The sequence below is a fragment of the Stegodyphus dumicola genome, chromosome 12, assembly GCF_044657685.1.
Source record: "Stegodyphus dumicola isolate Sdum_Otavi_A_Nest chromosome 12, ASM4465768v1".
Taxonomy (NCBI): domain Eukaryota; kingdom Metazoa; phylum Arthropoda; class Arachnida; order Araneae; family Eresidae; genus Stegodyphus; species Stegodyphus dumicola.
The window spans coordinates 62,496,379-62,511,933 of NC_140779.1; the positions used below are offsets into that span (position 1 = coordinate 62,496,379).

General features: G+C 33.7%; 1 protein-coding gene across 2 annotated transcripts in view; it reads right to left on the minus strand.

Annotated features, from left to right (window-relative positions):
- LOC118201398 (calpain-7-like) overlaps positions 1 to 15,555 on the minus strand; it is an 88,394-nt gene that overhangs the window by 36,850 nt on the left and 35,989 nt on the right. For both annotated transcript variants that reach the window (XM_085827769.1, XM_085827768.1), the window contains 3 exons: positions 5,767 to 5,994; positions 3,480 to 3,624; positions 3,136 to 3,235 (listed from right to left, as the gene is read on the minus strand). In XM_085827769.1, the coding sequence (XP_085683895.1) occupies positions 3,136 to 3,235; positions 3,480 to 3,624; positions 5,767 to 5,994 (473 nt within the window). The remainder of the gene's footprint in view (positions 1 to 3,135; positions 3,236 to 3,479; positions 3,625 to 5,766; positions 5,995 to 15,555) is intronic.

A 15,555-nucleotide genomic window follows, 5' to 3' on the forward strand; every position in this document is an offset into this window, starting at 1 on the left:
AATGGTAAAAAGAATTTGTAGGTACAACAGCAAAGGCTGAAATACACTTCTTCAACCCCCCCCCTCCCCCCGAAAAAAAAAAACCCCTCAATGTCTGCGCAATGAAAATTTTGATTTTATCATTTCTTATGTAGAGTTTAAAATCATACACTTTGTAATTTCTAAGTAGCTGACAAAAGACAAATCACCAATACATAGTAACATTAACATACTCATGGTAAATAATCTTAAAAAGTAATTACTATTTATTTTTAAAATTATTTGCCATAATTTAATTCATAATTTGTTACAAATATATTAATTTATGTAGTCATAGTAAAATATGAAAGTGCCTTGGTAAACATGTTTTGTTTGATTTAAAATCAAAAATGAAGTAAGTAAATCCTATTTACATTTAATGCTGGTTCTGAAATACTTTGCTCACCATTCAGGATAATTTATCAGTGCAATTTCTCAAACCCAAAATATATATTCAACTATGAAATATATATTTTTCTATATTGCCAAGTCTGGAATACTTCACATACAGCTTACCTATATTAAACAAGTTTACATTTGCAATTATTACTTTTTGAGTTTGATTTATATAAATTATTCTTGACACAAGTTGATTAGAATAATTCAAATTAAATATTTTCTATATCAAACCACATGTACTCAATTACAAACAATTAATCTGATGAAATATTAAAGCTACATGGTGTAATAATAACATGGTAAACTCCATTCTGAGATAAAAACCTTTGCATTTAGTCATTTTATACATTAATGCAATCATTATTATTACTATCCTTAAAAACATGAATGGCCATACAAATACAGTACAAAATCTGATATCCGGAATAGTCAAAACATCAGTGATTTCAGATTTTAAAATCATTATTATTACTATCCTTAAAAACATGAATGGCCATACAAATACAGTACAAAATCTGATATCCGGAATAGTCAAAACATCAGTGATTTCAGATTTTAAAAATTCCCGGATTTTAGATCATCAGTTTAAATCTAGTAAGATAACATGTAGAAAAATGAAGCATTTATCATCTTAAGGGAATCAAAATTTATAAAAAAAGCTCAATATTTACTTATCTGTTTTATTAAACATTTCTTTTAATGCAATAGATAAAGTTGCTTCATTTTTTGTGTTAATACTCTTTCTCTTTAATGTTATTGATAGATATAATTTCTTATTTAGAAAGTTCCAATCTTCAAGTCCTGCAATTGCCATGTCGAGAATTTCAACTAAACTACCAACTGAAATCCTTTCAGTTTCCAAAACTTCTTTGTCATTTTCTTCACTATGAGTAACAATATTTTCTGAATTTAAAACCATGCAACAGATTTTGCTGAAAGTTAGTTGATTGCTGATTATTACAATGAAAAACTTTTGTTATACTGTCTTCATTCATTACCACTTCTTCACATTTGTTCACAAATTACATGAACTGGGAAAATGTGCCTTTTACAGCATTCAAAATAAGGTTATGTGTTTGATTAAATAGGAAATCCCACTTTCTTATGCTTGAATTATGGCAAGCCTGCTACAGAAGGCAACAGAGCTTAAATTGTGCTGGAGCCCATTGGAGCCTGGTTCTGGTACTTCTCAGCTTTTGAGATAAATTGTTAATTCTAGCCAAAGTGTACCATGTCCCTAAATAAAAAAGGTTTTGGAATTTTTTTATATACCTGAACCACAATTTCAGCAAGTTCTTTTCCCTTCAAAAATGTTATTTTAATAATAAGTATTAAATATCGATTTTAACTTCTGTGTTGGAAACTACGCATTCCTCCTCAAAGCTTTACAGTGCTGAAGATGATAAGTACTATAAAATTCCCCAGCAGACGGCAAGACTGCATGCCATCCTGGAAAATTCCCTACAAGCTATCCTCAGGGATAGCTCTGATGAGGTTATCTCGATGTGGCTGTACTCGATGATTCTTTTCAGCTTGGCATGGCAATGTGATTCATGGAATTCTGACACTGGTCAGATGAGTGGGCTCATTTGTTCAGGCAGCTACACTAGAAGCCTTATTCTGTGTCAAGCAATAAAGTAGATGAGTTGTATAGATTTCACATCAAACATGAACAATAACGATGCAAGCCAGCAATATGCTAGCACCTGAAGGATAAACAGTCAGATGTTGAAAAATTCTGTGGTTGAGAAATGTGTAGACATAGATGATAAAGCAATTATTACCATCCGTGAAGAAAATTTTCCGCAGTGTGCTCTGCAATGGCGTACATGTTCGGCGGTCGAAGCTTAAATTATGGACTTCTGTTCAGAAGGTTAGGCGAATGAAAAGTAGAAGGCATGTAGTCATGTAAATACCAGGAGTAACAGGAATGGCCATGGGGAGAATGTACAATACAAGCAATTCAAGTACTGGTGGGGAGAGCAAGGACTCTCTTAGGACCATACATTTTAGAAGGAATGGCCCAAAAAAAATGAGTTGTTAAAAAAATTAAATGTTAACTAAAGTAAATTAGGTATGAAGATGCAAATTAAGTACAAGAATAAAGTAATTAAATAAGTGTCGAGAAGCTGTCAAAGACAAAAATGGGCAGAGGAATCTAATAGAGTGTGATATTCAAGTTCCAGACGATATCCCCTATGAAGTAATGCAACAACTTGTAATCAAGTGACTGAGTAACAAATAAAGTGCTAAGTAGATCATATTGATATAACACATCTTACTATAGTCACTTACTTACACACAACTCTTCATATTATTATTAAAGTGACATACAGGAATCTTAGCCAGTTGATAGAAAAATCATTTTTTTACGGCACACCTTTTTTTTTTTTTTTAAAATTTTTTTTTCTAGTATTATATTCCTATTTCCTAGATTTTGTATTAAAAAATTGCTTCCAGATATTAGATCATTTTGTACATTGGACATCTGAATTTCGGACTTTACTGTATAAGCAAAAAAGATCTAGGTGCAAATACTAAAATCTGGATCAAAATTATTTTAAGAAATAATACTTTTAATTCTATCATATCAAACATTTATTGGAAGAAATAAATCAGCAGCAGTCAAGATAACTGAAAGAAACAGAAGGACTTTCATACTACAGTTTCCATACAAATAAAGGATGAAAATAATAAATGAGATCAATCAAATCTTACTGATGAAGACAATAGGTATACTTGAACATTTCAGGATTCCAGTTCAAATAAATTACACTGAAGAAATGCAATAGAGAGTCATAGTCAATCCAAAACACGCCTAAAAAATTATAAAGATTTTAATATGTAAATGAAATTAACTAAAAATTATGTATTAAAAATAATAAAAATAAATACATAGAAAATACATTTTGCTGTCAACACACATACATTTAAAAGATTTTATTGCATACTGAGAAATAACCTTAATCTAGAAATCCAATATAAGTATAATACAGCTTCAATTATAGATACTGATTTGCCTCACACTATTTGAAGAAAAAAAAAACAAAAAGAATAGTTACCATTATCAAACATTTGAGCATTTCGTGGATCATATCTTAAGGCTTCCTTTAACTCTGGAGTCCAGTTTTTCGTATCATGTTCAGAAAACCGTCCTTTCCATCTTAAATGACTCCATGGGTTTTTCAAAAGGCACAATCTTTTCCCCTGTGAATATCACGATGATATTATACACATACATTTCAACATTTAGGGCAAATGTTTGTTGAAGAAGGAAGAATTTAAGATGTTAACGTTAAATGTATAGTAGAAATAAGAAGCAACAGATACAGTTAAACATAATTCAACTATAATGAGTTCCTATATACTTATCTGCATATTATCTAGGTTGTAGATTGTCTCAAAGAAAATACAATACTTATGTATTATCCTGTCAACCACAAAAGTTGGCTACCATCAAATCATAAAAGTGGGCAGAAATCCCACGAAAGTTACGATAATTGTCCTGAAGGAAATGATGCCTGACCTTCTTTGTTTCTGAACACTTTCATTGATTGATATCATTTCGTTAGGTCTCCGATTTTACCAGTTTAGAACGATATGAGTGCAAACTTTCTGCAGGTAACACTTCAATCTATTATTGTTTTTGGTAGCCATATTTAGCTATTGTATTGTATTTATGATAGAACAATTCCATAAAAATATGGCAATAATAGCTAATTTACATCCTCGTTCATAAAAACAAAAGGTGGCTCGTGGGGAATCTGTCAAGGTTACAGCAAATAAAAGTGTAGATATTATGAGTGTGCAGGTATATCTCTCTTATCCATAAGTGTTAAATCATGCTGCTTGGTAACAATTTCATGATCAATGGATAATACATTAGTATTGAAAATAGTCTTACAAGAAAGTTCTCTAATACCCGAGGAAAAAGTTGCAACATTAGGTACGGAATTCATGGTTTCAGATGCAGTGAATGTCACTGCTGAACCACGGAATGAAGTTAAGAGCCTAACGCTTAGTTAAGGCTTAGGAAAGTGATCTCTGAGAGTGAAAACTAGGTAGCTTTGGGTGATAATGAGGTAACACATCAGACCTTGTTGAAGTTATTTCAGATGTTCAAGGATACAATGTTCAAATACCAATATAGAAGTATGACTTGAGAAAGACAAAAACAATCAAGGCTGCGAGTTTTTTTTTTATCAATCCAAGATATTCTTCATCCATTGACTTAGAGAGAACCTTGTTCAGTTCAATAGTTACTGCTCTGTTTTGAAACATTATCTCATAGTCAGGATGGCACTTGTGCTACTCTCTGCACTGGTAACCTTGGTGAAAGATCAAAATACTGCCTGTTAGTAAGAAGCTGAATACTGCATCTCATGGCCACACGCTTATGGCTTTGAAGCCAACAATTCAATCCCTTTTTCGGTGTGAGAACTGGTTGGTTGCCAGATTGCTGCAGATTTAAGAGAAGTTCGTAGAAGAAGACAAAACAGCAGAAGTGGTCATAACACATCAGAATATGCAGAATAGATTATCAGACTACATGGCTTTAAAAATTGGGTGCAAATTTAATGACATCGTAATTTTGGGCATTATTTGCCATACTGTTTGAAATATTATCCACAAAGTTATTAGACTTTTTCAGAAAAAAAGCAGAATATTTTTGTATATTTAATATCTAAAAAATGTTATGTCATTCAAAATTTCCCAAGAGCAGATTTTCTGGGGTCCATAAATTATTATTTTACAAGGTAAATTTATGATTATTTATATTTTAAATTAGCATGGTTAATTAATAATTCAGTGTAGATAAAATAAAGTATTTTGAATGTAATGATTTTAAATATTTAAATACAATTAAAAAATAAATAAAAAAAAGGATAATAAAAAATTTAATAAAATTAAAACTAAATACATTTTTGTGGCAGTTTATTTACAATTAAAATTCAATTAAACTTTTCGTTGATTATTATTAATAGAAGTAGCCGGAATTATAGCTTTACAAAAGTACATAAGAAAGTGCATTACTTACACACAATATTAACTAAAAATATGGAAAAACACATACATAAATTATTTAGAATAAACAAAGATAATTCCATATGCTTAACTTTACACATAAATGAAGTGAAAATTTTAAAATCTTTCATTAAAATACACACACTTCTTTGTTATTGAGTAGATTTGCTTCTAATTTTTCATACACTTAAATATATATAAAATGTAATCAGTCTTGCATAAAATATTTGAATAAAACAATATGAAAAAATGAAAGAAGAAGATGATATTTATTGACCTTCAATTACATATATATCAATAATAAAAAGAACTTTTCATATTTACCAACACTTCCTTCACATCAAGAAGAGCATAAGCATGTGTCGGCACTAACCCTGCCCTATCTGCTTCAGAACTGCTTAATTCTCCAGTGGCAACAGTAATTAAAACATGCCCTTTATTGTGCTTATCCACCATTGTTTTGAAAATTTTATCTTTAGCAAATGTTGGATCAGATAAATCAATTGAAATTCTATCTGGTATCCATCCTGTCAAAGCATGGAGATCAATATTCTGAAAAATTTAATAAGTTTATTATAAGACTTTCTAAAGTAAAATCTAAAGCTTTCATTAGGAAAAAAGAAAAAAAAAGAAAAAAAATCAGTGCCACTTCTATTGTGGAATAGCTGTTACACTAAGATGAATGAAAAATGGAATTTTCATTCTTAACACTGGAATTGCAAGAAAACTTACTGATATTAAATTTTATGATACTTGTTTGCTTCTAACAGACAGAAATGCAGTAGTTATCAGTACAGTCAAAAGTCGTTAATCCGGACTCGTCGGGACTTCGGCGATTCCGGATTATCAATTTTTCCGGATTATAGATCATCAGTTTAAATCTCGTAAGATGGCATGCAGAAATTCTAAAATTAAAAATATGAAACCGTAATTTATGAAATAAAGAACAATATGATCTAAAGGGTATCAAAATTTGCTAAAAGAAAAAGCTTAATATTTATTTGTTCACTTTATTAAACATTTCTTTCAATGTAAGTTGTTTAAGTTTTGCTTCGTTTCATGTGATAATACTTTCTCTTTAATTCTATTAAACAGACATAATTTCTTGTTCAGTTACAAAGTTCCGCTGTTCAAGTCCTATAATTGCTGTGCCGAGAACACCGACTAATTTGTCAATCGAAATTTTTTCGTTTTCACTAACCTCTGTCACTTTCTTCGCTATCGGAAGCGAATTATAATGACGAGGAACTTGTTTTAAATCATATCAAAGACGGAGCACATCGAGATGAAATACTAATTTGGTAAGGAATTATAAGCCAAATAAAATAAAAACATCTGCCCTGAAGATAAGGATAGTGCTGACAGATCAACTTCCAATTCATTACACGCCCCCGCTGCGGTGTTCCCCCTGCCGAGCAGCGTGAAATTGATAAACAGATTTCGGATTTCAAAACATACTTTCGCTTTAGATCCTTTACATATTAACAAATATATATCGGAAATTCTATTTGATATAATCGAAAGTTTAAGCTTACTTTTATAAAATTGCTCTTACAGTCTGCAAAAAATAATAAGCCGGATCCAATTCGAAAATTAAGGAACAACGCAATCATCAACATTAACTGAAATAGATAATTAGATAATTTTAGCTTATACGTCCATTATACATACAATGCGCACGCGAAAACGTATTCTGCACTTGTGCACACTCATATGCGCAGTCGTAAAAGGTCTTACGCGCACGCGTAAACGCCTATGCGCATGTGTCAACGCGGCGCATGCGCAGAAAGTTTTTAGTTTTGAGGTCCGGATTATAGATCATTCCGAATTATGGGTGTCCGAATTAACGACTTTTGACTGTAGTACAAAATTTAAAGTTGCTTGAGTCACAGAGCATGAGTGCTACAAGGTTAATTATTTATATTTATCCAACACAGGATTTGGGCCACTCTTTTTTAAAAATTCTTCCCCATAAACTTTCATTAAGAATTACTAGTAATATTTTAGAGAATTGAATAGTTAAGTAAAAAATCAAATTGCAATCACAATCATCTGGCTGTATGATGTATTTTACACTTTGCTCTCTTGTAACACAAACCTCAACCTGAAAACCTTTCTGAAAAAGTGGATAAACAGTTTAAAATAATTTTATTGTAATGAATCCACTCAAACTTAGGAGTTTCTTAGCCAAATATACATAGGTAAGTTGAAAAATAAGTTTCCCCTATCGACTGTGGTCAGAGTTGTGTATGAAAGTCAAAAAATAGAATGAGACATTAAAGATATGACATACCTTTTTTTTTCCACATAGGTACCAAGTACATTGAGACATTTGTCATATCGCTTGATAAGCTTCAAAAAGCCATCCAGGAAAAAATCAGGGCTTTGCATATGGAAGAAGCGTTGAACAGCTAACGTTTTCCTGCTGTGTTGGCGGCACAGCAGGAAAACGTGCAAGTCACCAATACACCATTGGGTAGAGATCGCTGCAAATCAAGCAGATGTCGCTGTTGCAGTGCCTGTGCAAAGCAGAGACCAGCCTCTCATTTGAGCCCCAGTAGGTATGGAGAGAAGGCGCATTTTGAATTCGAGGTCAAAGGAGGAAGTGAGAGCGGTTATCCGCTATGAATGGGCACGTGGAGTATCAGGAACAGAAATTCATAACCGCCTCGTGGAAGTCTATGGGCCAGGTGTGATGTCGAAGCAAATGGTGTGGAGATGGTGTTGCACATTCTGTGATGGAGGTCAGCAAGTGGAGGACATACCGAGAGCTGGATGGACGCGCACGGCCACTACAGATGCAAATGTCATGAAGGTGGATGACATTATTAGAGCGAACCGGCGTATCACCATCGATGAAGTAGCGAAAGAACTTGGAATCTCACATGAGCGAGCTCAAAACATCATCCACGACATTCTTCGATACAGAAAAGTGTCAGCACGATGGGTGCCCCGACAATTGACCTCGACACACAAGGAACAACGTATGGGGTCAGCCTGGAACATCTTGTGCGTTACCATGAAGATGGCAATGACTTTCTGTTTCGGATTGTGACGGGGGATGAAACGTGGGTCTACCATTTCACGCCAGAATCGAAGGCCACATCTATGGAGTGGAAACATTCGTCATCACCTGTCCGAAAGAAGTTCAAGACAATTCCCTCTGCAGGTAAAGAGCTCCTCACAGTTTTCTGGGATGCCCAAGGAGTTTTGTTGCTGGACTTTTTTGAGGCTGGAACCATCAATGCTACGCGCTACTGCGACATCGTGTTGAAATTGAAAAAGGCGATTCGGAAAAAGCGGCCTGGTCTTCTCACATCTGGTGTTCTGCTGTTGGATGACAATGCCAGACCACATTCGGCAACGGCAACGCAAAACCATATTGCAATTCTTGGTTGGGAGCGCCTACACCATCCGCCATACAGTCCTGATCTCGCACCAAGCGACTTCCATCTGTTTCCGTCTTTGAAGAAAAATCTCGGGGGATAGTTCCAGCACATGGACTAAAATCAAAATAGATGGCAAGCTCAAGGTCTTGGAAAAGATGTCTGTTGCATTGGATACACTTCGATCGGAATATTATATTGCTGTGCCTGAAAAGTATGCTACTTTTGAATTAGAAGAGGAATTATTAGATCTAGAAGCAAGAATCAACGATCTAGAGGTAAGTTTCAATCAAATGTTAATTGATAATGTTGCTAGTATTAATAAAGTTGATATCGCAAAGAGTAGTTGTAAAATAAAGTTACCTGAAATTCTACTTCTGCAATTTAGCGGAAAGTATGAAGAATGGAGCATGTTTAAAATTGAATTTAACAATATTGTTACCTCGAATACTCAATTAACAGATGCAAGGAAGATACTTTTTAATCATTATTTAGGGCTTTAGCAAATCGCTTTGAAAACAAGAGAATTCTTGTTAATATTCACATTAAAGGTATTTTCGAATTCGAAAAAATTATTCATGAATCATCAAAAGAATTAAGGCGTCTAGTAGATGCTGTGAATAAAAACATTAGAGCTTTAAATAATTTGGGTTTCGAACGAAACAAATTCTCTAATATTTTAATTACTCTTGTCATTTGAGACAAAATAGACAAGGAAACTCGAAAACAATTCGAATTATCGGTAAACGCTTCAGATGTTCCTAATTTCGATAACTTGATGACATTCTTAGAAAAAAGAAGTCAATTTTGGAAAGTATCCAAAAAAACACAATCAAATCAAAACAAATGAATGAAATAAAACAAAAAACCTTCTTGTTCATTCAAATAATTCGAAAAGAAATTGTGTTAAATGTAATTCGTCACATTCTCTTTATAAATGTAGTAAATTCCTTGATATGAATTTTGGCGAAAGATTTATGCTAGTAAAACGAAATAACTTATGTCTGAACTGTTTGCGAAAAAAGCACATTGCGTCGCAACGCCGATCGAATCATTTTTGCAATATTTGCCATTTAAAACATCATACATTGCTTCATAAGGACGAGTCATCGAATTCGGATTCTGTTTCAAATAAATATCCACAGACAATAGAGCAGAAGACAGCTGGCAGGAAGGATATTCCTTCGGCGTCTAATGGGAAGGCGATGAGTCTTTCAAATTGTTTATTAGCTACCAATAAAAGTGCTATCTTGCCATCTATGATTGTTATGATGAAATCTTCAAAAGGGACATTTATCAAAGGAAAGGCTCTTCTTGACAGTTGCTCACAGATTAACTGCTCATTTTGCAAAACAATTAGGGATTTAAAAAACAAAGGTTTTTGCTCCGATTTCAGGATTAAATGGAACTGATATTATTTTAAATTATAAATTGAGGACTTCAATTGCCAATAAGGAGAAAACATTCTCTAGAGAACTTGATTTTTTTATTGTTCCCAAAATTACAGAAATGACTCCCCTTACCCCCATACCTATTGAAAATATTTATTGACATTCCCAGAGATATTTCCTTAACTGATTACAGATTTAACACACCTGAGGAAATTGATTTATTATTGCATGCAGAGTGTTTCTTTGACTTATTAAAATCGGGTCAAGTTCGCAACGCGACAAAAGACTTATTGTTCCAGGAAACGGTTTTTGGATTCGTAGTTAGTGGTATTGTGCATAATTCACCACTTGAATCACAATACTGTGGTCAGTTACGCAAAATGAAAAAATTGAAGAAACATTGCAAAAATTCTGGGAGGTAGAAAATATTAATTTTCTGGATTCAGCACTTAGTCCTGAAGATAAATATTGCGAAAAACATTTTAATGAAACTCATTATCAAACCTCGGAAGGTCAGTACGTCGTATGCATGCCCATGAGGGACTCTGAATTTTTGGGCGAGTCTAGAAATTTAGCAAAGAAAAGTCTTAATCAGGTTTGGCAGCGATTGGGTTGGGACTCAAATTTACAATGATTGTACTCAGAATCCATGCAAGAATACAAGGATTTAAAGCATATGGAGCTAGCTGAGGGATCTGAATCCATAAATGATTCATACTACCTGCCTCAGAATGGGGTTTACAGACCAAACAAAAGTAGTACAGTCAAAAGTCGTTAATTCGGACACCCATAATCCGTAATGATCTATAATCCGGACCTCAAAGCTACAAACTTTCTCTCGTCTCTTCATCTCATTGACGCATGCGCGTAAGACCTTTACGGCTGCGAATACGTGTGTGCGCAAGCACAAAATACGTTTACTAATGCATGTTTAATGTATAACGGACAGTATAAGCTAGGCTAAAATTATCTAATTCAGTTAATGTTGCAGATTGTGTTGTTCCTTAATCTTCGAATTGGATTTAGCTTATTATTTTTTGCAGACTGTTAGAGCAATTTTATAAAAGTAAGCTTGAACTTTCGATTTTGTCAAATAGAATTTCTAATATATATTTATCTACTAATATGTAAAGGATTTACAAAGCGAAAGCATGTTTCGAAGTCCATTAAACAAAAACTGGAATTGCTGCAAAAAATGGATAAAGGCATATCGTTTGTTTATCTTTAACGCCACAGCGTGCAATGAATTGGAAGTTGATCTGTCAGCACTATCCTTATCTTCAGGGCAGATGTTTTTATTTTATTTGGCTTATAATTCCTTACTAAATGTAGTATTTCATCTCGATGTACTCCGTTTTGATATGATTTAAATCAAATTCCTCGTCATTATAATTCGCTTCTGATAGCGAAGAAAGTGACAGAGGCTATTGAAAACGAAAAAATTTCAATTGAAAAATTAGTCAATATTCTCGACACAGCAATTATAGGACTTGAACAGCGGAACTTTGTAACTAAACAAGAAATTATATCTGTTCATAGAATTAAAGAGAATGTATTATCACATAAAAAAATGAAGCAACTTAAACAACTTACATTGAAAGAAATGTTTAATAAAGTAAACAAATAAATATTAAGCTTTTTTTTTTTTTTTTGTAAATTTTGATACGCTTTAGATCATAATTGTTCTATATTTCATAAATTACGGTTTCATATTTTTAATTTTATAATTTCTGCATGCCATCTTACCAGATTTAAACTGATGATCAATAATCCGGTATTGCCGAAGTCCCGACGAGTCTATATTAACGACTTTTGACTGTACACGTTTAAGTTTTTAACACCTCAACTGCCGCGACATCGGGATGTCATTAAAGGATATTTTGTTGAAAGGAAGAATTTCGCAGCAGGAATTATTTTCTATAATGGTTAGATTTAGAAAACATCGCTACGCCTTCACAGCAGATGCACAAAAAATGTATCGACAGATTCTAGTCCATCCTCCACAAAGAGACTTGCTCAGAATTCTATGGAAAGACAGTGTTGATGCACTAGTGCAAACTTATAAGCTCAACACAGTAACGTATGGGACATCAAACGCTCCCTATCTAGCAACTCGAGCTCTTAAACAGTTAGCTATAGATGAAAGCCAAAACTTACCTCTAGCATCGTTCGTCGCTCTTACTGACTTCTATGTAGACGACATACTTTATGGAGAATCATCACTCGAAAAGGCTAGAATTCTATAATCCCGATTAATAGATTTGTTGAAATGAGGTAAAATGGAATTGCATAAATGGCATGCAAATCATCCAGATCTGGTTGTGTCTGAAAATAAGATTACCGCTGATTCAGAATACACTTTTGAAGAGCAACAAGAATCTTTGTCCGTAAAAACTCTTGCCATCCTATGGAATCCTCAGATTGACTTTTTTGTTTACAATGGCTATTACTCACTCTAACAGTTATAGTAAACGAGATGTTCAGTCATAATTTTGAAAATGTTCGATCCACTTGGTTTAATTGGGCCAGTGGTCACAAAGGCCAAAATATTCATGCAAAAGCTCTGGCTTGCTAAACTCGATTGGAATGACACATTGCCAGATTCTATGGCCAAGGAGTGGATTAATTTCGTATTCACACTCTCTGAACTAAGTAATCTTAAGATCCCTAGATTTGTATTCCAGGAAGATCACATAGTGCTCCATGGATTTGCAGATGCATCCTCTTCGGCATACAGAGCTGCAATCTATGTTCAAGCTTCACCAGTTTCGAGATTGCCAATCGTTCGACTTTTGTGTAGCAAGTCACGAGTTACACCTATAAAAACCAAATCAATTCCTAGATTGGAACTGTCAGGTTGCCTTTTATTATCCAGATTGATGGATAAAGTGATATCTTCGTTGAATGTTAAAGTAGAAAAAGTAATTCTTTGGTCTGATTCTACGATTTCTCTTGCTTAGATTAGAAAATCACCACACTTACTAAAAATTTCCGTGAGTAACAGAGTCGCTTTAATACAAGAGCTTACGGGGTCAGACCAATGGAAATATGTGCCATCTGAATGTAACCCAGCTGATGTCATATCGCGTGGACTGGATGCAAACAACATTCTTATGTTTGATATCTGGTGGAATGGACCAGACCTTCTCCGTGAGGACATGCATTATCCAAAACAACCTCTTGAGCCTACCACTGATAATGACTATGTCAAGGAACTGAAATGTTGATCAGACTCTAATTTTGCAATATTAGAAAATAATTCTAGTTTAGCCTCTCTCTTAAATCGAACAAATAATTATATGAAATTAATCAAAATTTGTTGTTTTATTTTTAGGTTCTTCAGAATCATTAGGAATAAGGAAAGGGTTTCAGGGCCTATATCCTTAGACAAATGGAAAAAGGCAAAGTTAACATTGATTAAGGAAGTGCAAAAGGGTGATTTTTATTCTGATATTGAGTCACTTAAGAGGGATAGCCAGGTATCTTGTAGGACCAAGCTTAAATCGTTAAATCCATTCATCGATAATGATGGAGTCTTACGCATCGGTAGCAGACTTGCACAATCTCAGGTAAATTATGATTGTAAATATCCAATCATTTTGCCAGCTAGACATAGGTTGACTTATTTGATTAGGTACTATTATCATCTGAAATATTTGCAGAAGCTCTATTGAGTACTGTTAGACAAAAATTTTGGCCCATCAGCGGCAGGAATCTTGCTAGAAAAATAGTACATGAATGCATACAGTGTTTCAAACACAGACCTGTACCAATAAATCAGATAATAAGTGATGTGCCTGCTGAATGAGTGTCAGTTGAATCAACCTTTAACAAATGTAGACTCGATTTTTGTGGTCCGTTTTTTATAAAGGCAAACAAACAAAGAAAAGGAGTTTTTCAAAAAATGTATGTTGCAGTATTTGTGTGCCTTGCTACAAAAGCAATTCACTTAGGAATGTCTCAGACTTATCTTCGGAAGCATTAATTGTTACCCTAAAGAGATTTTTTGCTAGAAGAGGGAAAAGCTCAATTATATTTAGCGATGGTGCTACAAATTTTCGTGGAGCTCGAAATGAATTAAGCAAGCTGTTTAAATTAGCCACAGCACCAGAACAAGGATTATCCGACTATTTGTTGTCAGAGGAGATTGAGTGGAAATTTATACCTCCTAGAGTACCGCATTTTGGTGGGCTTTGGGAGGCGGGTGTTAAATCGTTCAAAACGTATTTAAAAAAAAAAAAAAAAAAAAAAAGTTGGGAATTCAAAATTAACTATGGAAGAATTTTTAACTTTAGCAACACAAATAGAGGGAATATTAAACTCCAGACCAATTTCTCCTCTCTCTTCAGATGCAAGGGATTTTAATGCATTAATGCCTGGACATTTTTTAATTGGCCGTTCTATAACAGCCCCTGTAGAACCAGAAATTATAATTAAGTTTGACAACAGATTGTCCAGATGCGAAAGAGTCACCAAAATGACTCAAAATATTTGGAAAAGGTGGCAACGGGATTATTTATCACAACTTCAAGAACGAACGAAATGGCAATTTAAAAAAGATAACGTTAAATCAGGAACTATGGTGCTCATGAGGGAAGACAATTTGCCTATTTGTCACTGGATTTTAGGTCGAGTTGAAGAAGTTATACCCGGATTGGATAAAAGAGTTAGAGTAGTTAGTGTACGCACGGAAAGGGTCTCCTTAAAAGGCCTGTCACAAAATTAAGTATTTTGCCCATACCAGACAACTATCAAATATAAAACTTCCATATTATGAATGGATATTATTACATTACTCATTTAGTGCAAGTGTAATTTTTATGTGTGACATTTTTATTTTATGATACTGAATTTCTTATTTCTTATTATATGATACTGAATTTAATTGTAATTGAAATAATTTGTGTTAAATTGCATTTCATTTTGTATTTCATATGTATGTCTAAATTTGAATTTGATTGTAAAACTTTTATGGCATTATTGAAACTTGTTTCAATGGGGGCCGGAATGTTCTGTTTAATATAACGCCCTCTAGGATTAGCGCGCTCTTGTGAGAGGAGCCAAATTTAGTTGAGTTGGTTGTTGAAGAATGTACGCAGTGGACCTATGGTGCGTTCGCTCATTCCACTTTGTCTGTGCTAATGGAGCACTTAACTTGTAACTTTGTACATTATGTAAATAATGAAATATTTGTGTGGCCTAACTTAGTTAGTTTTATTTTGAAACCAACGGCATTATCTCTCATAACTCATTGCATTTTATACCAAACAGATAGATGCCTTGCAGCACGATTACGTCCTCCAGGGAACACCCAACAACTGAAACAGAGGCTGATT